This window comes from Nyctibius grandis, chromosome 15 (genome assembly GCF_013368605.1).
Source record: "Nyctibius grandis isolate bNycGra1 chromosome 15, bNycGra1.pri, whole genome shotgun sequence".
In the NCBI taxonomy this organism is placed as follows: domain Eukaryota; kingdom Metazoa; phylum Chordata; class Aves; order Nyctibiiformes; family Nyctibiidae; genus Nyctibius; species Nyctibius grandis.
Genome location: NC_090672.1, coordinates 6,472,182 through 6,498,488, shown reverse-complemented (window position 1 = coordinate 6,498,488; position 26,307 = coordinate 6,472,182). Strand labels below are relative to the sequence as shown.

The 26,307-nt window shown below is 44.0% G+C and overlaps 1 protein-coding gene across 4 annotated transcripts in view; it reads left to right on the top strand.

Moving 5' to 3' along the window:
• The window catches only part of TMEM94 (transmembrane protein 94), a 52,431-nt gene that overhangs the window by 562 nt on the left and 25,562 nt on the right, over positions 1-26,307 (top strand). For 3 of the 4 annotated variants that reach the window (XR_011049303.1, XM_068413379.1, XM_068413378.1), the window contains exons 2-10: positions 7,804-7,930; positions 19,803-19,922; positions 20,586-20,713; positions 21,308-21,444; positions 22,094-22,290; positions 23,070-23,221; positions 23,844-23,946; positions 24,260-24,346; positions 24,884-25,000. Coding sequence is in view for 3 of the 4 variants with exons in the window: in XM_068413379.1 (XP_068269480.1) it covers positions 7,907-7,930; positions 19,803-19,922; positions 20,586-20,713; positions 21,308-21,444; positions 22,094-22,290; positions 23,070-23,221; positions 23,844-23,946; positions 24,260-24,346; positions 24,884-25,000 (1,065 nt within the window). In the remaining variant the exon portion in view is untranslated. Of the gene's footprint in view, positions 1-7,803; positions 7,931-13,130; positions 13,185-19,802; positions 19,923-20,585; positions 20,714-21,307; positions 21,445-22,093; positions 22,291-23,069; positions 23,222-23,843; positions 23,947-24,259; positions 24,347-24,883; positions 25,001-26,307 lie in introns of those variants that run through there. The other variant, XM_068413381.1, reaches the window with a different exon arrangement.

The following is a 26,307-nucleotide window of genomic DNA, read 5'->3' as shown; positions in this document are numbered from 1 at the left end:
CTCGGTGCAGCTTCGGTTTGTGCTGCGCGTAAGGGTTTTGGGGTGATCCCAAATTCTGACTAAAATGCCTCAACAAGTTTGCCTAAATCCCTTACAAGCTTGGATAGCAGCCTCGACTCAGCCAGCTGTTTCTTTTAACTTCACTCCTGCTCTTACCTCGTCGTAGGCTTTTGATCAGCAGAAGTTCACAGCACACTTCATTTTGCCTCAGACGTCCACTTGTTTTCTTTCCAAAAGCCATGATCCATGTAGTTCTTGGATTACATTACAGCTGCTTGTCCATCAGGAGCTTTCTCCTGTCAGGATAACACAGGCCAATGTTGATAAGGCCTAAAAATCCCATTACATAAAGCACAAGAAGTTTGTCTTAGATGATACTATCTACCCAAAAGATAGCTAGAGAGGAAGGGAGAACCCACAGACAGGAGTGGATAGTGTTTGAGTTACACATTTAAGACTCACTGAGTTTTCACAGAAGGACAGTTTGTGCCACAGAAGAGTTTCTTTGTTAGTCTCACCAGTCTTAAAAGTTACCAAGATAGCAGCAGATGAGCTGAGCACCCATCCATCTCATCTCCCTGAGGCAGCTACCAAGTAGTACATATTTTCACATTTTCTGAGAAAAGGAAGCTGCTATGGTATGCTTGTCTAAAATCCTACTATTTCCCCCAGCAATTGTGCAATAAAGTTCCTAGTTGAACAGATAGCTCATACACTATGAGTATAGTAGCTCATGATCTCTATGAAACACTTTAAGTTCCTTAGAAATGCAAGTTTATGTCTAAACAAACTGTTACTTAACAGCTGCTGTACTGCATTAAACTACAGGGCTTGCTCAAATATAGCAAAATTTGAATAACCTGGCAAGCAAACTAGATTTACTTTCTAAGAAGCCTGCTTAATACAGGCATGCATATAAATAGCTACACTACGCTGGTTTTATGCAAGCTATCTTTTCTTCAGAATAGTGCTTTATATTTCTTTGTTGTCTTTTACTCAAACACATCAAAACACTTTACATAATATTCTTTTTAACCATGACCTTTTAAATAAACACATTGCCAACATTTTTTATCTGATGAGATTAAAATATTAGTGCTTTTAGCCTAGGTCACAAAATAAATCAATATTGCTACTGCAAGTGAAAACAGACCTCTTTCCTCTAATCTTCATATTACAGCTCTAACTGTTTAGGTCACTTTATCTTTGAGGCCACCCTTGCTTCTGTCAGAGTCCTACCCAAACTAGCTACTAAAAGCCACAGCAAGCACTCCAGAGACCAACCTACTCCAGTCAGAAAGACAGCCCTGAAAGAAGGGTGGGTTGTAAGGCTTTATATACCCCTGGGGCTGGGTGGGACTGGCCAGGTGCAGGGCCAGTGGCCACGGGGGATTGGCCAAAAGACAAGTCCTTCAGTAGGGTTGGCCAAAAAGAGAGTCCTGCTGGGGCATGGGCAGCATTGTCCTGCCCCTAGGGAGCAGGATTTGCTTTTGGTTGGTTGGGTTAACATCCCTGGTAATGTATGGGACCATATGTATGCTAAATAGTGGACTTGGGATCTCTGTCCAGAATACTCTTGAGTGAATGGTAGAGAGAAGTTCTTAAGGCGCTGCAGAGAGCTCCTCTGTTTTCCTTTTGCAGTAGAGTGAGTCAGCTCACTGCCCTATTTCTAAGCACAGTTAATCATACAAATGTTCATCATAAAACTTTGATGAAGCTTGTTGTGAGTACAGCAAAATACCCAATCTACTGAACTGATCAGTGTCTTTTCTACGTAAGGGCTGGGCTTTGCTTTGAATGGATGTGTGAGCTTGATCCCGTTAATGGCCTTCAGGTGCTGAGCCTGCTCTGGGGAACTCCCAGAAAACACCTTCCCATCAGCATGACATTTGTTAAATATCTCCAAATAGCAAACACTGGTGTAGGAGGGGTTTTGCCTAGATTTACTATAAACAACTATGCATATAACACCCTTATTTGTAAACTGAAGAGAAAAAGTTGCACTTTTATCTGTGACTCAGTGTACATCAGCAAAAACTGATTTGCTGGAAGGTTCTGTAAATACAGCCCAGGCTTTTTTATTTTATTTTGGGCTTCTGCCCATTTGTGGTTTTCTAGCGTTTCAGGATTTTTTTTTAAATGGAGGTAGTTATACAGCCCTGGTTACCATAATAACCAACATTGTGATGATGAATGACAGCTGTCACTTTTGCAGTGAATTCTTCCATACACTTGCTGTAAAATGTTTTAGTTATTTAAGGCATTGTGCCACAAAGCAAATGATGTCTCATCGCTCTGCAGAAGCTGGAGGGGCCCTTACAACTTTCAGAATTGTGCCTTTTGTTGCATTTTTCACTTTGATCCAGACCGAATATATGCTGTGTCTTTCTGTGGCAGGCTTAGAGTACCTGAAGCAGAACAGATAAAGCAATCCTTTAATTCCCAAACACTCTTTTTTTTTTTTTTTAACCAAGTGAGGAAAAATAATCGCAGCAAAGATCTTTCAGATTTACTATACCTTAATTTGAAACGGTGTTGGCCCCTGTGGAAACAGTAAGGTGGACTAAAGAAGTTTGATCATTCTTTTGATCATATCCATCAATTACTTCTCAACTCACCAGAAAAAAATTAAAACAAAAATAAATGTGTTCTTTCGATTGTGTAGCATCTTGTTTTACCAATCTTAATCTTGCAAGTAAACTGATGTTCTGACAAGCCTGCCAAAGCTGTTTCTTACTCCCCTTCTCCCTCCTTGTTGCTCAGCTTTCGTTTTAAGCTACCACTGTCCTTTGAAACAAGTCTAATGTGGAAGTCCTGTGCTGAAGAAGGAAGGAAGGAATCAGAGATATTTTTTATTGAAAAACTCTCAGTAAGTAAAGTTTAGACAAAAAATATTTTCACCCCGAAAAGGCACACTTGTCAGTTGGAAGACAAACTTTTAAGTTCATTTCAAGTTTAATTCTATTCCTGATTCAAGGTAGAATAGATCTCTCTATATATAATTCCTGTCATTTAGCAAGGGAAGCGGAGCCTGTGTGAAATACACACCTGCTTCTTCACAGCCATGCACAACCGAGATACTTGACCACTACTGAGTTGATAATACTTAGCACATGTACAACACTGATTCATAAGATCTCCCTAACTTTACAGATACTAATAAATTTACTTCACAGTTTCTCTCTGAAGCAGATATGCATATATCTATCTGTAATCTAGGGTTCAGCAACTCTAAGTAGAGAATGTTTAGCTGGCCCAAATTTTGACAAGTTTTTTCACAAGCAGATACTGAAGCAAAGAAGTGTGGCTGCCTGCTCCCTGCTGTAATTATTCTGTGCTCTCAATGAGTCTCAAAGCAATTGACAGTATCACTTGATGCACCTTTGGAAGCCCATATATCAGCAAATGCGCCCGTGTTGCACATTTTCAGGCAGACATCAGCTGCTCATGAGTAGGAAGACCGTATGGTTCTGCTGATAATCAAAACAATCAGCTCTAATCTAAGCCATTTTCTCCAAGGCAGCTGCTTTTTTGGTTATTATCTATTCCCTCATGTTTCTATTCTCAGTGACAGATCAGGCTTCTTTTCTTGAGGAATTCACTTCTAGCAGCAAGAAATGTTCAGACTCCCCATCATTTTCCATAGAGTAATGTATGTTGGGAATTTTCAGTAAATAACATGAACACATCAGTGATTGAACACTTTAGGGAAAACAGTATCATTAAGTTGATTTATTTTTCTCTGTAAAGACTTGCAGCTTCAGAAACACATTTTTCTTTCCAAGTGTCTGTAGGTTGATAGTTACCTGATCTTTCTGTTTTGCTAGTTGTTTTCTAGGTTCTGTACATAATGTATCATGCTGTATAGTTTCTTATTAAATTTCAACTCTGATACCTCATACTGATGTTGTGAGGTTTGGTAAGCTGTCCTGCTTTGAAATCCTTAGATTTAAAAGGAGGTCTGAATGCACAGTGTTTATTGCCTCTATAAATACTGACTGCATAAGACAGTGTTATTCGAAAGATGATTAGGTAAATGAAAGTTTGAATGGACCCTTGTAAAGCTCTGCTTCTGCTGCTCAGGAGGATGTTTCAAACACTTGTTGATACTCAGATCAAGCTACAAGACACTCTTCGCTCAGGGCACTCCCAAACAGAAATGAGTTTGGGGTGATGGGAATGTGTTTTTCAGATTTGAAAAGGTCTGGGTATCAGATACACATGGCAATCTGAGCACTGAACTCATTCATTCTTATAGATATAAAACAAAGATATTCTAACAGGCATTGCAGACCTCTCCACATAGCTATGGGCTAACTATTGGCTGAGTTCAGCATACTGGATTTTCAGAAAGTTAGCTTGCTCTTAGTGATATATGCATTGGATTGAGTTGTTTGGTGGACCCTATGGTGGGTTTCACTCTACCTAACGATTTGGAAGTATTTCTCAGGCTGGATGCAGCATGATGACACTTGAACTCCACATCCAGCCATTTCCAAGTTTCACGGGCTGCTCTAGGCATGGGAATCCTGAGGAGGATGGAGTGTGCTGGGAAAGTGAAAGGGGTAAACTGGCTGCACTTGGAGTCTCTGGTGTCTGATTAGAGCAACCACAGCTTCAGGCATCTCTGATTGTCTGCGGCGGAATACTTGACACCCACTAACATGTTCCAGCAAAGCAGTCCCACTTCATTTCTGTCCTGCTGTCTGGCAGAGTTTAACACCTCGATGGCATGAGTGACTAATTGCCTGGGCAGCCAGAAGAGAGATAAGAACAGGGAGGCCAGAGGAAGGCAGATAACGCCAGTGTGGAAGAAATAGCTGTGCACAAAACTCCTAGGATGGGTCTAGGGTGTGGTGAGATCCTGCTGTTTGGTAGGAGTGATGGAGAGACCCGTCTGGTGGTGGGAGTTACAGGAGTCCCTGAAACAGAAGAGTCTGGGAGCAAAGCACACAAGGACCTCGTGGGAGTTGGAGTGGATGGATGCATAACTCTGCAGATCTGCAGGTTGCCTACAGAATTCATGAACTGCTTCAGCTCCTCATCGTGTGAAGCCGTTTGCTGAGTGTTTGCAAGACTTCTGTAACACATATGAGATTTTTAGTTGCTATGACATAATTCTTGCAATGCTCTCGCAGACTTTTTATTTTGATAAATTATGCATTTGAAAGAAAGCATGCAAACCACATTTTATATGGCTGCAGTGCCAGTCCTGGTTCATAAATGGAGGGAGGATGGTTTATCGTTGTATCCTGTCTTTGCTTTTGGCTTCAGTTATCCTAATACTGAGATAGCCCAACCTGTGTAGGATTAGCTGTGTTTGGAATTCTTGGTTCTAAATGAAAACCCTTTTTAAACTTTGAAAAATGAAACATTCTGCTTGTATCGTATATCCGGATTGGCACGGGAAAGGCTTGGCTTCTTGCTTTCTCTCTGTGAAATGTCTACAATCTGACCATTATTGGCACTTTAAATTGGGGATGTGAGAAAAACTGAACTGCTTCTGGGTTTCAGGTCAGTTCAAATTTTGGAGAAGCCCTGAACACATAGGGTGATGAAGCAGTGCTGCATGCACCAGTGATTACTTTTGCAAGCTCTTGTTATATTGTTCATTATAACAGCTTTTTAATTTCTCTAGGTAGGGAATACTCACTCTTTTCAACCACTCTTTCATCTTTTTAACACCCTTGTTGTGTATCCTGCTTTCTAGCACTGAAGGACTTCAGAGTGGTGTTCCTAAGCATGCGGATGATGTGCCTTGAACTTTAAGGAATGGCGTGTTTTGCATTCAGGATCACATTTCAGTTTGCTGCCTAAAACAGAATGTCACTGATGGCAGTGCAGCAGATCCTGCCTCCTGCTCATCTGCCTCCCTGCACGGCCCCCTGCCCTCCAGCCAGGGCCACCCACCGCTGCTGATGATATGAGCTGCATGGAATTAGCACAAACAGTCCGGGATGTTTTCTTTTTTTTTTGTTCTGCTGTTGTGACTTCGGCTTCCCAGTTACCCACTTGTGTCACAGATAATTATGCTTTTGAAATCCAGATCCAGAGAGAAATTCAGGTGCTTAACTTGTTTGAACGAGTGAGAGCAAGGTGCATAAATCCTTCAGTAGATCTACTAACAAATCTTCTGTTAAAGGGGAGTAAAAAGAAGAATCATGGATTTACTTCTTAGCCCTTTTATTGTTAGTGACCATTTTCTGCTTAAAATCATTTTCTCTTGCCTTCCCTTATATTGAAGTCACTCTCAAGTTAAAGGCAAGATACTGAGGCTCTAAGCTGCTGTGTGCACGCATACAAAAGTAAGTTTTCCTCCTTCCCACTCCCAACCCTCTTTGTCAGCTTCGCTCCAGTAACTTTGTCTGATCCTCTCTTTGCAATTGCTAATTGGCCTGGCAGGGATATGAAGTGACTGAAAATAGCTTCATTCCCTTTGTGTGTGCACATTGGCAAGGGTCACAGAACAGAAAAGTAGGGCAGAGTCCAGACTTGTGGCTCATGCCAACCAGCAGGCAGCCAAAAAATGGCACTTGCAGGTGCTGGTTGCTGTACTGCAAGCAGTTCTTTGATAACCAGCAATCTGAATACTGAATGCTTCCCGGAATGCAGGTGCAGGACTTGCCTGCATGAGAGGAAATACTGACGTCTGACTCTTCAGCGTGGGGCAGCAGTGGCTTTCTGAGTAAGCTTTGGATGCCTTTTGTTTTCCTTGAAATCATGTAGCATCATGGAGAGTAGTGCTGTGGGTGACTGCCACAAGGATGGGACCTCAAGAATCCTTTTTCTTTGAAGAAGGCAGTATGGCATAGACCATAAATCCCAGCTGGCAAAAGCCAAGTCCTGTTGTATCTAGGAAATGTGTGGGTGGTTTGGATTAATTTGTAGATCTAGCTGCTTCCTTGTTTGTTTGGACTTACGAGAAGTATATGTCCAAGCCCTGAGTTTGTGTGTGATATTAAAAAATAGAACCAAGAATTACTAACCAACAAAAAGACTTTCCCAAGACCAATTGTAGCATAGTCTTATAATATCTCATTGTGTTTATATTTAAGAGACTGCTCTGGGGCAGTGTACACAGATCCTTTGTTTTGACCACCAGAAAAGACATTTTGCATATGTGGAAGGAGAACAAATTTGTGCCATGGGAGTTTAAGGGGGAGACGAGCTAGAAGAAGGATGTGAGTTCCAGAGCTGCTTCCTACCTCAATTCTGTTAAGAGTCACAGTTTTGCTAAAAAAAAAAAATAAACAAAAATAAAATAAATCAGCCTAGTTCCCTGGTAATCTGGAATTGTTTTTATGACTTCTGACCCACTTAATGGTGGTCAGATACATGTTCAGCCCAGCAGCATAGCCTTGTCAAAGATTGGATGTGTTGTTCAGCAAATGGAAGAATCATTACTGCAGGCTCCATTAGAGATTAGCTGGACAAAGCTCCTGGTAGATAAGAATAGCAAGACAAATAGCCGTGGGTGACAGCATGCTCCAACACCTGGTGGAATCCAGCGCTTTGTCAGCTTTTCTTGGAGACTTGCCCGAAAGTGTGTCAGGGCTGCAATAGTACTCTGAGCTGCAGGGAACTTAATTCATGTACTGCTGCCAGTTTTTGGGGGGACTTAAGCTAATGGGATCGGTTCTGAGTGAGGGGAGGGTTGGAGTACTATTAGAAGCACTTTCAGCTCCCCAGTTCTCCTTCTTTTAAAGACCAATCCTGTAATTTGAATTGTGTGAATTTCATCACTTTCTTGTCCTAAAGAGAGTGATCTGGGGAGATTGACTGCTTCCCCTTCTGTTTCCACAGATGATGATGTGATTAGTGTAGCCAAGCTCATCTCTGCCTAGGAGACATTCTCCCCTGAGGAACAATCCCCTTTTGCTGGACATGCTTACAGAACTGCATAGCCATGGACCTGAAGGAGAAGTGTCAGGTAGGTTTCCTGATAAGGGTCATGCCCAACTTAAATGTTGAGTCCTTTTAATTGTCTTTCGTTATTTTGGGTCAAGACTCACCATTATGTCATGGTGTAATCCATGGTTAGTATCAAAGTTGAGAGTTCTGTCACCTTCACATTCCTGGGGATGTACATGCTTGTATCAGTAGGTAAGTCCTTTGCAGGTTGGGACTGAGGCACCATGGTGGAACAACATAGGTAAAGTATATGCTGTCACATATGCTGTGTCTTTCTTGAGGTTTGAGGTTTAAGGTTGGGCTTCAGTCCCCTGGACACTTCACTTGGCTTTATTTGAGAGGCTGAATTCACTGAGAAGATTTTAAAAATAAACTTAGATAATGAAATCATCTGAGTCCAGTTTTTCTGATGATAAGCGTTATGTATTTCTTGGGCAATTGCATGTCTTTCTAGGGAGTGCTGCAGGATATTATTACTAGATCTGGTTTAGAAAGTGCCAGATAAGTCTAAATATTGTACAGAGGGCCAGTCTGTCTCTTGCTATCTTGCTGTGCTTTGAGCTTCAAAGGAGAAAGAAGAGAAGGAGATCTTCATGAATAGCTGCTATCGAAGCTAAAAAGACATCTGCTGTGGCTGACAGGAGACTGTTAACTTGGCACAGGTTACTGCTTCCCCGAAGTAAAACTATTTTGTTCACTTCAGTGAGTATTCTTCTGGTCAGTTATGTGTTAGCCACGTTTCAGCAGCCACCTGAGTATTAAATGTATTTCTCACTCAAAAAAGGTAACTGGTCTTTATTCTGGATCCCAGTCAGAAATGGGACAGGTAGTTTGAGACCAGTGGAGAACGTTACACATGCCAAGCTCTCAGCTGGCTCTAATAAGAGAACATTCTTGGCTTTCCTTTTTGGTGTCCCTCTCTCCACCTCACTGTAAGCTTTGTCTGCCAGATCATGTTTGCGGTCTCTCTGTTATTCTGTGCGCATCCCTTCCTTGCTGTTTTGTTTACAGTGCTTCCAGCATCAAGAAGTGGTTTTGTTCATTAGTGCAAAGTACCCGTTAGGTAATCACCTAGACCCAGATCTGCTCTAAAAGATTACTACAGCAGTGTAACTAACTTAAAAGGTACTCAGTTTTTCACATCAGCTCTTGCTCTTGCCTACTAGACTTCTTATTTGCTGGGTTTTTGGTTCTCTAGTGTGCAAGACCAGGAAGGCCTGAGTTTACTCACGTCTGAACCTCTCGCTGCTGCTGTGCTCAGAGGACGTGTTTGAACTACGTTGTTTTATATGAAATTGCTGTATTACTATGGAGGTAACATTCCAATGAGGATAATTATCTATTTATTCTCTTGTTAATGACATCAAGGGCTAATCTGGTATTGATCATTTTAAGAGATGACGCAATTACCGTTCTGTACAGGGGTGTGTTCTGTGTAGGATCTGAGAGCGCCAGCACTGGCATTGCTGCAGCCACGGCGGAGCACAGTGGGGACGCTTTCACTGGAGGTCACTATCTCGTTCATCTCTGTCTCTCTCCTATGACATTCTTCATTGTGCAGTGCAGGAAGAGCGTATCAAATTGCTGGACAGGCAGCAGAGGGGACAGCATTGTAATAAACCTTTAAAAGGCCTGTTAGGAGAGTGTCCTGCACAAGGAGATTATGGGGAATCCTGGTGTTCTGAAGTACTAGACTCCCCTCCTGACTTACTGAAGTTTTTTCTCCCTTCTTTCTGAATGAGGATTAAAAACGAAGGCAAAAAATCACCACACTCTTTTCAATAGGAATTAAATAAAAAACATTGATATATACAGCTGCATTTTATGACTGACTTTGTGTGGGTTCTGAGGGAAGACCATGGTTTTATTCTTGTTAGCAGTATATTATTTGGTGTTGAGGAGTTTGCTCCTATTTTTTTTTTGTCAATACTGCAGATCCTTGTTTCATCCCCTTTAAGGCAGAATCCATCTTCCTTTCCAAAGTGAAGATCTTGGACACATATATGCTGATAAGGGAACAAATTAACCTGCTATGTAACCTCAGCAGTAAATTTGATGTGCTAGGTTTATTGTAAAATACTAAAAATAAAATGAACCCAAGTGAAAACATTAGTCCCAAATCTAGTTGAAAGCAATCTTTTTCCTCTAATATATGTGCGTGATGAAGAGTTAGCACTTCTGGAACAGGAGATGTGCTCAGAGCACTGCTGCAGCACAGACATCTGTCACTCACAAGATGAGAGACTTGTCTTCTGGCTCCAGTCAGCTAATACAGTTCTGTTGTCAGGAATGGCTGAGGATCAGAGTTTGTCAGGTGTAATATAGGCCGCCATCCAGTTTTTGCCAGGAGCCAGACACTGCAGAGAAAGGCAGAGAGTATTTTAGGAGCAGTGCCAAAACCTTCTTAAATTAAATGTGCTGATATCCTGTTCTTTCCCCTCTTCTCCTGACTTTTTAATTCTATGTGTATTTCTGAAGTGAATTTAATACTTGTGAAAGGTGCCAGAATCTCTGCTCCAAGACCCACTCAGCACATACCAAGACAGACAGCAGCATTGATTGCAACAGGACAGTGTTAGGCTCCTGAGTTTGAGTTACTTCAGACATAGGCCGTATTTGCAGCGACACCATCTATTAAAAATTATTGACATCACCCATACCACAGTTACCAGTAACAACTGGGCTGTATTGCCCCAGTGTAATTGCTGCAGCCTGGATACAGCAACGTGCCTCCTGGCCATAGCCCAGAAATGTGTTCAGGGAGCCTGTGCTGTGCATTGCTCCAGCTACAGCACTGTTGGTCCTGAGCTATCTTGTTCCAGGATGCCTAGCAAGAGCTGCAGTCCTACCTTTGGACTGAAAAGTAGCCCAAGTCCTTTGCCTCTTCTCATCTTGCCAGTAACTGTATCTCTGTTTCTATTCCCTGCTGTTCTCTAAAACCTCAGCTCTTCTTCCAAGGGCTTTTTCACACACTGATCCTTTTTCCACAGACGTCTCTCATCTATGCTGCCGTTTTTGTATGGGCCTCAGTCCCTGCCTTTATACTCAGCCTTTTATTTCAGCCCACAGTTTTATCTTCAGATCTCAAGTTTACATCTTCTGCTCTTTCATTCTGTTATCTAATGCACAAATGCATGTCCAGATGCAATTTATGATACCAGCTGATACCAGAAGGAAGCCCCATAGTACAAATTGCTGCCCTACACAAAACACTTTAGAGCAAGGTCTCTCCAACAGTGGGGTAAAAAAGAAGAGGCAATTTGATCCATTTCTATTTGTGTTCACAACCAAAGCTGGAGTTTCAGAGCTGGAAGAAAGTTGTGTTGGGACCTCTTAACTGCATGAAGCACAAGGGTTATTCCTGGTATTGCACTGTCACCAGCAAGTTGTTTTATTCACATTCATTCGAGTCTCCAGAAGGTGCAGAGCCATGGGAAGCAGCTCAGCAAGCAGTAAGATAGGAAGGGGCTGATACATGTATGTTGTGTGAGGGTTTGCCTGTTCTAACCCCATGTTGTTGTTGTTGATCCGTTCTTTTTTCTTCTGACTTTTTTTCTTTGTGTTGAAGTGAGTAGGTGAGTAGTTTCTTAGGAAAAGAGGAAGGAAAAATTGTGCCATTAGGACATTTTGTTCCTCTCTGTGGTTTAAAATTGTTGTCTAGGTAACAAAATGCCCTACAAAAGGATGAAAGATGTGTTGCCTCTTTCTCCCGAAGTGACATTAAATGCAGTGTCTGTTTGCCTTCAACATTGGCTTCAAGAGCTTTGTGAGATTACATACTGATGTGCGACTCAGTGCTGACACAGAGGTGATAATTAGTTCTTTCAGGAATTGTCTTAGGTCTAGCCTGTGTTGGGTTTACTGTAAATACTGAGGCCTCTTAATCTCTGCACTTCTGGCTTTAAACACAGAATATGGGCTGTGCCTATTTAGGCATCTGAATGTTGGGGTGGGAAAGGAAGAGCTTGGCCAGGGAGGGTAGGTGAGTCCTGACACCTGTACATGGTCTTCAAAGCTACATGATATGCTGAGGCTGGAAGCCTTTCCAGTGCCTGTCTGTTCCATTCTATACCGACCAGCTGTAATCCTTGGCAAGCTATTAACATGGTTCTTGGCTGGGCCAGTTCTTTACCCCTTTCTGTGTGGAATGAAAGTAATTGGTTTAGTGATTGCTTTGCAGAACTGGGAAGCCCCAGACAGAATTAGGACAACACTGAAGTACGAGCTATATAAAAACCCACTTTCAAAGGTGCTTCCCTCCAACTATAAGAAGGAAGCATTCCTGTAAAAGATGAGAAAGAGAGAAGGCTCATTCCTTCTTCACCTCCAAAGGCCTTTTATGCCATTACCTCTTGTTCTACCCAGCCCTTCCCTGTCTACACTAATCCTTTGCCTTCTCTGTGCCACTGCTAAGGTGTCAGTGAATGGGGAGCCACAGGCATGGCACGTGGCTGTGAAGAATTTACGTGCACCTTTTGGTTTAGATTGTGTGGCTCAGAATGTATGAATATTAAATGCTGAGAGGGGCTTTTGCTGCTTTCTCTGTCAGCAAGAGAAGAGGGAGGGAACACTTCAGGCTGGACCTATACCCGTCTCAACTTGTTTAAATAGCAAATGCTTATATTTTTAAATTGAGCTTGAATCCAAAGCTATGGAGTCATCTGGAAGACTCTCCTAGATTTATGTAGGGGAGTTAGTATTCCTGGGTTTCTCTGTCTCAGTCTAGTCTTTTTCCTTGCCTGCTCAGGTGTTCCTTCCCCTGTAGTATATTTTATAGCACTTTGTCCTGTCTAATTTGCCATCTGCTTTTCCACAGACCCCTCTCTGTCAGCATCAACCCTTACTGTGCATGCATATGCATCTCTACAGGCAGGGAACCCAGGGATTCTGGCTGCGTCGGCTCCATCTGATGAATGGAGTATTCTTACAGACATCTGGTGCTATCCTGGGCAAACTTTCTTCTTTCTCTGCCTTTTTTTCTTCCCTTTCTATCCCTCATCCCCCACCCCCATCCACCGTCTCCTTGCTGGATCTGCAGCATGACTGGAAACAGGCTGAATTAATCAGCAGACTGGTGCTTCACTCTGCTGCTTCTGTCTCATTCTCTGCAGCGCTGGGCTCTGCACAGTCTTGCTCTCTCTCTCCCTCTTTGCTTTCTCGTTTTTGGAGGGCAGCAGCAGTGCAAGTTGCTGGGGAAGTGGTGCAGGAATTCAGCCCAGATGCTCTTCAAGCAGGCTGATCTCTGGATCCCCCACCAAGGCAAATGCCGCAAAGTAAGTTTCTCTCCCTTAACATTTGAATTCAAAATGGCTTTCCCTCTCTCCCTCCCCAATCTGCATCCTGCCTGATGTGATGGTGCATGAAGAGCTTTGAGGTTTTGGAGAAAGAGGTTATGGCAGGACATGAAGCAGTGAATGATGATTTTAGCTAGGCAATGGCTTGGTGTTGGAGGTGATGGGGAAAGAAGCTCTATTTTAAACTGCAGATTTAACCCTAGAACTAACAGGAGGGGCCAAACTTGACTTTAGCTACTGACTCCTGCTTTGCTGCCCTTCTGCCTCATAACTTAAATGTCTTTTTCTTCTGTGTGCTTTAATCTGTAGCTGTTGAACCTCCTTATCCCTTTGAAATGTCTCGCAGCCCACCTGCTAGGCTGTATTGCAGTTTTAGTCCCCGAAGCCTTCAGATAAAGAAGTAGGGATGGGAAGGAGGCTAATGCGGGGAATGAAAGATGTGCTGAAGTTCTGTGGATTTCTGAGCATTACTGGCCTCTGGAAGGGGATTAGCATCCTCTGGAGTAAGCTCTGCATTGGCATAAAGCAGTATGCTGTGTGTTGAAGCCAGAATAAATATGGACTCCTAACTGTTCTGTGAACTTGGAGGAATAATGTAACTGGATAAATAACAGTAATTAAAGCTTGACAATTGCGTAGTACAGGTGAGCTTCAAAGCACTGCATAAACACTGCCTCATCCTGCCAGCAGCCTGGTGGGGCAGGTAACTATGGTTGTGGATTTGCTGCTGCAAACAGGACCGAAGAGTCAGACAAGGGAACGTACAATTCAAAACTGGGCTGTTACCTGGGGAGCAGTTGCCTCTTTCTCTGCCGTTGAGCTGCTGCTAGCTGAGGGAGAAGCAAAGCACTGGGTTTGCATTACCCATGTGGAAAGGTTGATCGTGCCTGTTGGCATCTTACTCGGTGCTTTACGGAGGGCATAAAATTTGAATGTCATTGTCTGGGTTACAATGGACTCTGTTCACACCAAAACGCAGTGGTGATTCAGACGGCTGATTAGCATTGCTTTGCCCAGAGCTCTCAGAGGTCTGTGCTCCTGCAGCTGTGTCCCTTCACAATGTAAGTCTGCAGGCCCTGTTGGCACTGAGCTGCGGGGAGCCTCAAAGCCAGGGTCCACACTGGAGCCCCCGCCAGCACCCACTTACCAAGCTGTGGGGGATCTTTTGTCCGGGGGCAGGGGGAGGTCTGGGCTGCCTTTCATACTGTTGGTGCAGATGGAGGAAGGAGACAGTTGTTGACTATAGCTCTGTCCATTAATTTGGACACTGCTGTGCTGAAGACTTTGCTTGTTTTGTTGATTTGAGACCACCAACAGCTAAGCCATGGCTGCCAAGCTCATGTCAGGTGGCATTTAAACCAAGTTTAATAGCTGTGTTCATTGTGCCTTCTGGTACCTTTCCCGACATGTCCAGTTTTAAAGGCAGTGGTCCCCGCAGAGCCATGATCTGCTTGATGGAGCTGCCTGAATTGTGCAGGTATCAACACATATTCCTTTTTTTCTATGCTTCCAGTAGTGTTCAGGTGGGTTGGTGAATATCATAATCTTCACAACGCCTACAGTTGGGAAGGAGTTGGTAGTCCCATTATAGAGATAAGAAACTGATGTGCGGAGGAGCATCCGATATTCACGCTGCCATGCAGAAATCTGTGGCAGAAGGAAAAACAGAATCCAGCTGTCCTGGCGGTCAGTCCAGAGTCTTAATCAAAAGATCATCCTGTGGAGCAGGAATGTGTCAGGGTGGAGGCTCCATGTAGCCTGGGTCACTAGAGAAGCACTCTTGCTAGGAGTCAGGGATCAGATGTCTTTTCAAAAGTAACCAGGTGAGCACTGAGAAAGACAAAAAGCATAACTGGGACCAAGGATGTAGGTAGCAAAGGGAAACTTTTGCCCAGAGTGGCCTATACATTGGCTTTGCTGGCTGCTTCTGTATCATTCTGTAGCATGGATAAGCCATTTCAAGCAGTCTGAGCACTAACTCAGCAGCCGCAGCTGGACAGAGCTGTAGGATACTGATGTATGATTTGCTTTAGAACAAGAATAAATCCCTCTCTAGCACTAGCCTGCTGCAAGAAATGTTGCCCCAAGAAATTGTGTGCTGTCATGTGTATGATGTCTGCCAGCCTCTCTGATGAAACCCAAAAAAATCCACTATGGGTCATATTGTGCCTTATCCTAAGCAAGAATCTGATTAGAGTACTAAATGCAAATATATTCAGTGGAGTTCCTCCTTCTCATGTGTTTTTGAAACTGTGAATAATGCTTACATTTCAGGAGGTGTAATCCCTGAGGTAGATTAATAGCATGCAAAATGTCATCGTTAAATTAAAAACTGCCTTCTTGTTTCTGCTAAGGAATGCAAAATAGCTCTCAGAAAAAGGAAGAACATTCTGCTGCCCAGTTTCCCACCTCCAACTCTTTAAATCTGAAAAGCAATTGAGTAGAAGTGTTAAAAAAGGGGCTTAGTGTGTGCAGCCTGGAAAGAGAGAAACAATCTGACAGCTGCCTCGTAGAGGTTTTCCATACCACTCTGAATCAGAGGGGTGGAACTGCAGTCTGTGAAAATTGAAGCTTCTAGCAAATCTTCTGTTTTCTAGTCACTTATTTGTTTAAACAGTCTTCGTAAAGGCAGTTGCATTGAAGTGAACAGCAGTCTTGGTGAGAAGCCCTTATTCTGCAAGAGACTGAATCCACAGAGGATGGAGGAGGATTGAACCCACTTTGCTCAGCTGATCAGCTTACCTGCCTACAAAAGCAGCTGGAAGGGTGAATTCTGTAAAGCAAAGAATATATTTGTTCTCCAGCATTATTTAAAAAAAGTTTGGCACATAAGATACACCATCACATATTATATCTACACATACTGGTACAACAAATAAATATGCTACTGTGGATGTGTAATGGCTGTATGAAAATATAAGAGGACTCACTAATATTTTGTGTCCGTTTCTTACATGTATACATTCTGACCTCTGCTTGTTTGTTCCTCTTGAAGGAAGGAGCAAGACCTCAAAGAGTGTGAGAATAGCTGATAAACTTTTAAGATATTCTTGAATGGTTCTACGTGTGAAAGAACAGGACAGAAATTTTAGGAGGATAAATCAGGAACCGGGAGGGATTTTGTGTGAGGATGAAGGTGGGCTGCAGGAAGCAGACACGACTAGGTGGTGATGCTCAGGAGCAACTTCACATTGTGGAAGGAAAAATCAGAAGATAACTGCTTTTTTCCTACCTGTCAATCTGAAAATGCTCCTGCAACCCATGAGTTAGGCAAAGGAAACCTTTTTGCTGTGAGCCAGGCAAGGCTACAGATTTAAACAAGCTCCTGGATTATTGCATATTTGTCAACTAATTTCCCCTGTCAAACTTTGGAGGGCCAACTGAGAGGAGAAGGCAAAGAAAAGTCTACAGATTCTGTGGCTCCCCATCTCCTAGCTCTGAGCTGCTTCTTGTCTCCTTCCTGAAGAGCCAAACCAGCTCCTAAAACTGGGCATTTGCTAGATCTAGCTCACGTTCCCTTTCCCTGATGTTTGCAGGTAAGCCAAGCAGTAATTTCACATTTAGGATATTTACTGAAAGTGGAGAAAAGAGGAGCCCATTCACGCATCTTGTAATCTTCCCGTCCAGTCCACACTGGACTCAGCACAGTCATTCCCTCTAGAAAATGAAATCACACGAACAAAAAAAATCTCCTGCACTGTGTGCTTTTTCTTAACAGCCGTCCTTCAGATTACAACTCAGAGAGACGCGTTATTGTCAGCAAGGCAGAAGGTTGCAATCATCCTGTGTTTACCTGGCTTCAGTCACACCTCTCGGACTAAGGCTGCGATAGCTGGGGCACGGGTCGGCTCGAGCCATAAGTGCACTTAGAGGCTCTTGTGCTCTCCAGCCTCTCTGGGCCAAGGAGGAAGCAACTGCTCATTTTCTCCTCAAGACATTTTCCCTTTAGGCATGGGCAAAAGGAAAGTACAGCCTTTTAAAATGCCTCCTGATACCCATCAGGGATTTGCTTTTGCTGTAACCTCGAATTTACTGTCTGTTTTTAATTTTTTTTTGTTGTTCTTCAGAGGAAACCCTATACCAAGGCAGCTGGGTGGGAAGGTGTCTTGCTGGTTTTGTTTTGACCTGAAAATTAGCGGATTACTCTTTGAATGCAACTTTCTGAAGCAAAGATGTGAATGTTGATGTTTTTATTAATGAACTGACACCTCTGGTGAATGGCTTCTTCACTCTGGGGTGCTCACCTCCTGTTTTGTGGCTGGAAGAGCACTTGCAGCTGATGAAAGGCTGGAAAGATCCCTGTGGGACAGCTTAGGAGCACCTAGGTTTGCCATATAGAAAGGTTTACTTTAGGGCATTTGAAAAATGCCTCATTAGCAGTTGATGACTTAGCTGGGCAGCTCTTGTTGCGAAAACATACAGCTGCCCCTTGCCAGGAGCTCAGGGTGGCTCTTCTCGCCTGTCCCTTTCATGCCTTGGTTCCAAGCGCTTTCCCTTGATGCTCACCAGCAGTAGGTTATCTGAGTCACTGCAGGCAGCCTCTCACTCACATTATTACGGCGTTTGTTTACCAGGCTGGCTCTGCCTGCTTTGCTGAATACTCCATGTTTTAAGTGTCAGGATGGGTGTTTAACAATCCCTGCCCTTCCTGCTGTTCTTCCTCCCCACCCCTGCCACACTCTGCACTTGTCCTTTCTCACCTGCTACAGCCACCTTCCTTTGTGGCTGCCCTTACCTTGACTGATACTACGGCAAAACAGTAACTCCTGTGTAAAGACTGCAGCAGGTGTGCAAGTATTTCAGGAACCTTTTGGAATATGATTGTGTCACTTGCTGCGTGCTGCTCGCAGGCACTCCTGTTTGCAGCACTCCCGTGGTGCAGCAGCATGTCTGTTGCCAGCTACGCTGCCTGCCATCTTCTCCTCTGGGAGTCATTGAGAGTCTCCTATGTTTAGTCCTGTGCTGATGTTACCTGGGCTGCTTCCAAGAACAACAGAGAACTGCTTCCTCTATTCCTAAAGCTGACACAGAATGAAAACTACAGCAGGATTATTTTTAGTTCTGTAAAAGTGCAGTTAAAGCAGCATTGCTAGACTCTGCCTGGCCAGAATTTGCTGTTTCAGATTGCCCCTGATGGGTGGGGAGCGTGTGTGTGTGGTAGATGGTAGTTTAAAGAGCGTCTGTCTGCTATTCGTTGACACTTACGTTACAGTTTTGGATTGGACCAAAGTGCAAATGCGTCTCAAGTCCGAGATTAGTTTCCTGTAAATGTTCATCATGAAACCACTCAGTTAAGGAACAGGAAGAAAAGTGCAGATGATAGCTGAGCTGCCCTTGCAGAGCTGGGTGCAGCTCCTGAAGAGCAGAGCTGCGGCAGTTTGAGACCACGGTGGATTTGGCAGGGCTGGGAAGAGCCTGTGACTGCAATCGCAGGAAGAGCTGCAGCTCCTGCCTGAGCTGTATTTGCTGGGCTGTGTGTCACGCTGGTGGGGACCAGAGGGGGAAGCTTCGTGCCTGCTTTGTGTTCCATAGTTCTGTACTCTGTAAACAGTATGATACACCTGAGCATATCTAATGTGCAGGATGTCCTATGCGCTCTACACCCTCAGGGTGTTTGTATTAAAATGTGAAATGCAAATGACAACTTCTATTGACCAGTACCATGATATGTGCTGTAGCCCTCTCATGGACACCTGCCTGCTTTTCCTGATTGATTCACTTTCAGTGATCTGGTACCCACAGTACCTCGGAGCAGTCTCTGTGATTTGAAAGGAAGGAAAGTGCTTGTGTTCTTGCCCCAGAAATGCAAGCGTTAACCCCACTTTCTTGTTACCAGCATCAGATGACACGCTCTTGGTTTGCGTCCTTTCAGGCTGCTGCCTCTTTGCTGAAGAGTGAGGGAGCAGTGGTCTGGACTCTGTGTGCTTCCATAGCCCTCTGTGTTCACACAATTCAGCACTTAAATCTCTAGTACTTTCTTTTGTAAAAGGAGGAGTTGATGCTGGAGTCGTGTCTCCGTGTGAACTGATGCATTGCCTAGCACTTAAATCTGGGGGTTTCGGTGTCAAAGTAGCCACAGAGGCAGGATTCGTAACCAAAAATTCATAACGAGCAATTGTGGAAATCAGACCACTCTTGTTTAGAATTGCAGCTATTCTACTACTTAGTTGTTATTACTGTTAGCAAAATCCATCCTGTATCATTAAAATTCTGCCATAACTGTCTGTTCTGGTGTCCCTACAAGCTGATACCAGTTCAAGCCTGTGTAACCTTGGAGCTGAGCAGCCTCCCTTTGTATTGTCCCCAGCCTCTCCTGATTAGAATCTTGTTTTGCAGAAATGACTTGGTATTGTGCTTTGATAAAGTATTTAACTGGCACAGTCAGGACCGGTTTGTTTACCTGATATTATCTAGGTGCTCCACTTCCAGCCAGAAGTCTCAAGTTCACACGAGGCAAGATGATTTCAGGAAGATGGAGAATCAAACTGGTGATGATGAGTGCAGGGCATTCACGGTAGGGTGTTCAGTCAGCCGCTAGGAAAAAGCCTAAAAAGAAAATAGGAATGCACCAAACAGTTTGTTTTTCTGGCACCTCAGGATGAGATGACCTCAAGTTTGGGCCTTACCACGAAGAAAGCCCTCACGATCCTGAGAGACCAGTTGTCAGCACTGCTGGAAGGGCATCAGAAGGAACGGAAAAAGGTGACTTCATGGAAGGTGAGGCACCAAACAGGTTGGGCATTCTCCCCTTCTCAAAGTAAAGCTGAAGATTAAACAAAAGTTGGCTGCATTCCCTCCCAGACTGTTGCTGCAGAGTGTCCGGGTGTAGAACTGCTAAAGTCCTTGGGACCAAAGCAAGGAATTACCAAAGGGGATGTTTCTCTCAGCACTTCTGTCCTGGATGCTGGAGCTCTACAGGAGCTTAGCTTCACCTGTGAAGGATCTAAGGGCAGTGTGCCTAGGGGGTCCATATCAGGTGGAGAGAAAGAGCTGTGAAGCTCACAGTCTCCCCTTGTCCACCATGTGTGTCTGGTGTGTACGTTGAATACAAAGTGCTAGTGTTTATGCACAGTACTTAAATGTTAAAAGTGTTCCTCTCTGCGTTAGTGACAATGGGGTAGGCTGGCACAGAAGCCTTTTCATTCTTCCAAGCAAGAGTAAAGCAGAGAGTGTTCACCCAAACTCCCCAGCTGAGCAACCGTTAGTGCTGTAGCATTCGTATAACAGATCTGGGATGCTCTGTATCATTTTCAGCGGTTTTACAAAGTTGTGTTCACCCTGGAGTGTCAGCTGCTGCCTTCACCCTTTCTCACTCTGCTTTTTCAAATGTCTGTCTCCGTATTTCATGAATGCTGACTGTCTGCTGCTCTCCTTTTGTAGGAGGTGTGGAGGAGCAGTTTTCTATACCATGGTAACCGTTGCTCCTGTTTCCACTGGCCTGGTGCATCTCTGATGCTTCTGGCAGTGCTGTTGCTGCTGTGCTGCTATGGGAGCCAGCCACAGGGGAGGTAAGCAAAACATCCTATGCTGGTTAACTGAAGCAAGGTAGTAGTTTTATATCGTCTTGACACTGTGTGTGGCTGACAGAACAGTGTTGTCCCTCATTCTGTCTAGACATCTAGCCATTAGCATACTCATACTGGTAATTCTGTCCCTATCAGTCCCTTTCACAAAACTTCAGCCAACTTAATTCTACTTCTGGTGGACCCATAGAGTGTCCTATGGAGAGACTGAGATTTTTTTTCTACAGCATTCCTACATCTTGAAAAATCCTAGGACATTATCATAGGAGGGATTTTGAAACTCGAGAAGTGGCTCATAGGAGAAGTTACTGCGCTGTCACATGCACCATATCATACCTTGGCCCTATTTGTAAGGGTATTTTTTAATTGAGTCCTTTCAGACTTCTCTGGTGGCATTATTCTAAAGAAGCAGCGTGGTCATAGCTCCCCTGCTTTTCTTTTTTAGCCATAAGTCTGTGGGATGTAGGAATTAACAACCGAGCAGGTGTGCATTTATCTCTGTGGGTGGCTGGCAGTGTATTCTACTCATTTACTCAAACCTCATCTGCTTTCTGCTTTCTTCTGTTTTGCTGTGCAAAGCCAAGGTGCTGAGATAGTTAATGCACTGGCACTCTTCCTCCTTCTCCTGTTGGATCTCTTCATGATCGGGCGTCAAGAGAGGCTGAAGTGCAGAGAGGTGGAGAGGAGACTTCAGACAATCATTGATAAGATAAATGGTGAGGTCTCATTCGTCTATTTGCATTTATGTTTTCTTCTCATTGGATTTTCTCCAAACCTGATCACATATGTTACTAATTGAGCTTATTAGCCTTACCCTGTGTTACACAGAAACAGGCTGCGAGAATTGTGTACTACTCATGCCTGCCCTGTAGAATAGTTATTTTGAGCTGTCATGTGGCCATGGGCTTCCAATCTGTGTGTTATCAGGTAGGCGTCTGTTATGTCTGTGCTTTGGAGTAATTCGAATCCTCAATATCTTACAAAAATATCTGCCTTGCAGCAGATGATGAGAGAAGAATATGTGGGGTTGTACCACAACATAGAACAGAAGGAAATAAATTGCTGTGCATGAGCATCGTCTCAACGAGGGCTTTAGAACCTGAGGAGGCAGTTCATTCCAGTGCAGCAGTTTTAAGCCTTTAGCTTTTCCGTTGTACAAGTATGTATTTAAGGTTATAAAATGACTATGTTTAGTTGTTAATACTGGGTGGAGGGAGAGGGGAAAAGCTGTCGAGAGAGAGAGATGACAGAAGATCATGGGAATGGACTGAGCTTAGCACTGGAGGACCTATAGCCCCTACAGGATGTATGATTGGCCCTTCCAGAATTGTTATCACTTAATTCTTTCACACTTTGTGCTTTCAGATACACTTAGCAAAGAGGTGAAATGGCCAGACTCCATGTACCCTGACCTTCACATGCCTTATGCCCCATCCTGGTCCCTTCATTGGGCCTACAGGGATGGTCATCTTGTCAACCTGCCTGTGAGCCTGTTAGTAGAAGGAGATGTCATTGCTTTGAGGCCAGGCCAGGAGTCGTTTGCTTCTCTGAGAGGGATTAAGGTAACTTGCTTGTCTTATTTCCCTGGCCTGTAACAATATACTTCCCAGGATTTTCTTGCTAATACTCTAACTCCCAGTGTACAGATTATTGGAGTGTTTGATTTCTTCTGACCTTGAAAACAGTTTGAAATTCCAATTCAGTCAAGGACAAGTGCTTTGTTAGATAGACTGCATCTTCTCTATGAACTCCCAGACCCAATGGACAGGAGACACTAATGTGATACCAAAGCACCGTATTTCCATCTCTTCCAGGTCAAAGGGGAATTGTAATGTGCTGATAAATATGAGTGGAGCGAATCTATCCAGTAGGATGATATGACATACAAACCCTCTACTTTATCCTGTTTTTTTATGTGGAGAAATAAAGTTTGTCTGCTTTGACCTTCTCCTTACTACTGATTTATTGTAAAAGAAGATAATTTAAAATACCTGGTGTAGAAGTAAATTAACAAATCAATTATAAGATCTATGCAAAGATTTTGCTGCTTGAAGAAGATCAGAAAAAGTTTAAAGCTTGAAATTTACCTTTGTTGTTTTTTATCATACCTTTCACTCCAAATGCCAATTTTCATGAAATAACCAGATGTGCTTGAACACAAGCATTTCGTTTTAGCTAGTTTAGCTAATGACTTTTTGAGAGCTGAGAGAGAGAACTGTGACAAATACGTGTCACTTGCTGTGACCAGAGATCCTGCTAGACTAAACTTCGAGTCCCTCACAGCAGGATTCCACCGAGGCCCTGACTGTGCAGCCTTTGGGCTCTCTGACTTTTTTTCTAGGATGATGAGCACATAGTTCTGGAGCCAGGAGATCTGTTCCCACCTTTCTCACCTCCGCCCTCCCCAAGGGGAGAAGTGAAGAAGGGACCTCAGAACCCTCAGCTGTATCGTCTCTTCCGTGTCTTGAAAACCCCAATAATTGATAATGTCAGGTGGGTTAAATACAGTGCACAATGCCTGCACAGCTTGTCTGTGTCCTTGTTGCTGCCTTGTGTCAGCAAAGAATGAGACTTGCCAGTCCAGGACAGGAATTTTCAAATATGCTGTCCTGTGTCTTCTCTATTACCTGGGAATGCTGTAAGTCTCTTACTGTCTGTCTTCAGTTGTCCTCCTTAACTGGTAGGTTAGGCTAATATATAAACCACCTATATGCTAAGTATTACTGTTCAGCTCATTACTTTCCAACTAAATTGAACGATGCAGAGAGGTCACAGATTTCATGCATTTGATGTAACCAGCAATATGACACCCTTTGGTCAACTGGAGGTACAGGTATCTGAATGTCCTGTTGGAGTTTCAGTACACACTGGGGTTATGGAGCCTTCCTGTTAAGTGGGTGAGGAGACCTGGGGGGTTTGCTTAACAGCACTGCAAATTTACCATGGCAGGTGCAACGCTGCTGTTGTAGAACTCAGCTTCTCTTTTGAAGGTCACCCCTCACAGCATAAGGTGAACACAGTGTTCTAATCAGGTCTCCTAGGAGGTTTATATCTGAGGGAAGTGCAGCATTAGGGTCTTGGTTGCTGAAATCTCAAGCTGTTTTTCATTTTTTAGGTGGTGTTTGGAAATGGCTTTGTCACGTCCTGTGACAGCCCTGGATAATGAGAGATTCACTGTACAGTCAGTGATGCTGAAATATGCTGTCCCTGTTGTACTGGTAGGTCTCATTTCAAGCCTTTGTTGTTGAATGTAGCCATGGTTTGTCAGTAAAGGTGAAGAATTTGCAGCCATCAACAGGAAATTGTGGCCAGGCCGTAACTCATGCAGCTGACTCTGTGTGTACCTTGGGTAGTTCAGAGAAGCAAAGATGCTGAGCCGTCTAGCCCTGAAAGTAGGGGGAGGAACTGCAGCAGCAGACCAAGTGTATCTTCCAGACTTTCCCAGGGCTGAGAATGTTACAAGGCAGTGAAAACTCCTTCCCTACAGGTACTAGGAGTTAGCTGATGGTGTCGTCTCTGTTCGAATTGCAGGCTGGCTTCCTGATCACCAATGCTGTGCGCTTCATTTTTAAAGCTCCTGGAATTGCTTCTTGGCAGTACACTCTTCTTCAGCTACAGGTAAAGGAGAGCTTTAAGCTCCACTACACATCCTCCTCAGAGCACCACTGAGACTGATTCCCTCCCTCAGCGACTTGCTTCATCCTGTGACAGCACCCTATGCATGCCCTTGTGCGTGTTGGATCCGGGAGCTCTCAGTGGAGCAGGACAACAGCTCTACCCTGGCCCTTCCTCCTAGACTGCCCTGTACGTTGTTTGCTCTCTCTCACTTGCCATCTATGTACATATGTATGTGTGTATATATATATATGGTATCCTTTGCTTTTAAACTTCTAAGAGTTTATGCCAAATTCAGCAGGGAAACCAGCTGCAAGTTGGTGTGATTTATTCATGGCCTCCTTCATTACAAACCGCTAAAGGTGTGTGTATCTCCCCTCCTGTGCTTCTCCTCGTGTTGCTCTGCTTCCAGGGAAGCAGTCTGCTTCCTTCCTGCCGTTGCCTTTTACCCATCCTCTCACTGTGGTGGAAAAGATGTCATGTGAGAGGTCTGACTTCTTCTTGTCTCTGTGCTTGCTGGTGATTACAATTTTTTTTCAGGTGAATGGTGTCCTACCCATCCTTCCATTGCTCTTTCCTGTCTTGTGGATTCTTGCTACAGCCTTTGGAGAAGCCAGAGTCTTGGCCCAGATGAGCAAGGCCTCATCCACCTCACTGGTAGGTATCTCTCCACATCAAACCATTGCAGAGAAAAGGGCAGGAGAGGAGAAGGGCTCTGTGAAGTGAGCACAATGAATTCAGCAGATGTGTCCACATAATTGTAAAAGCTTTTGATCTTTGGTTGTCCTAGCTGTGCCCTCTCCCTGGAACACAGTGTGGCTTCTTCTTGAACAGGTGTTTTAATTTTTTCAACCTGTCTACAGATATCGCAAGGTAATAGGAAGCTCCAGTAATTCCATAAATCTCTTCAAGGAATGTGTTTTCTGTCAGAGGGGTCAACATGAAGAAAAATGCCCCGTGGTGGCTATAACTAGGGAATGTTTAGCCACTGAGAAGGAATGGGATACATGAGATCCTCTGCAATCCCCTGTTTTAACGTGTGGGCTGAACAGCCCTTTCCTGAGGCTCTGGGGCTTCGCTTGCAGGCATGGCCTTTGCAGTAGGTCAGGGAGTAAGAGGAATGTCTGGTGGTTGTGCTGATTTGGGGAGTGGAGTTTGATAGTCTGATGGGTGTGTGATCCTGAACTGGATGTGCTGATGGGTGTCTCTTGTACTTTCCTGGTGGCAGTGTTGGTGAGATGCACTGTGCTATGTTTGTCTTCTGTGCTGACTTCTGTTATGCCTGTACTTGAACAGAGTTTCTCTCTCCTTATTTTCCTTGGCCTCTGTGGCCCTGGGTCTGTGTTTTCTATTCTTTTTCCTGTAGGTTGTACGTGACTAAGCTGCCTGTGTCCTGGGAGGGAGGACGCATGTTACCTCCCTCAGTGGCATTTGCACTTTTACCATCTCTTTTCAGTGTTTTCTCCACTTCACCTTTCCCACCCATTCTCAGCATCCCTTGGTTTCTGTCTTTGGAACCTTCCTCTTTCCCTTCACACCTTGCTATTTGGCTGGGAAAAGCCAGAGCTCCTCAGCTTCCCTGCTTCATCATTCTCAACATGCCCATTTGCCCTGTCACTCATACTTGCACCTTCCTTGTGTTCTTTCCTGTCTTCTCCTTTTTCTTGTCCAGGCAAGTCACTCTATCCAGCCAGCTCTTTCTGTGACATCTTAAACATGATCCTCCATCCTTGCTGCTGCAGAACAACTGCTGTGATGTGCCTTGGTCATTCTCCCCCTTGACTAGGGCAGTCTTTTCTTGCCCTCTCTATTTCACTCCTTCCTTCTCTCTACTCTGTTCGAAATGTAGCAGGTAAGACCCTTTTCCTCTCCAATCACTTGGCCTGTGTGACGCTCTCCACCTTCTGCCCCCTCCCATCATGTTCCAGCTGTTTGATTCCCAGTTTTTCAAGGCCATAGGTGAC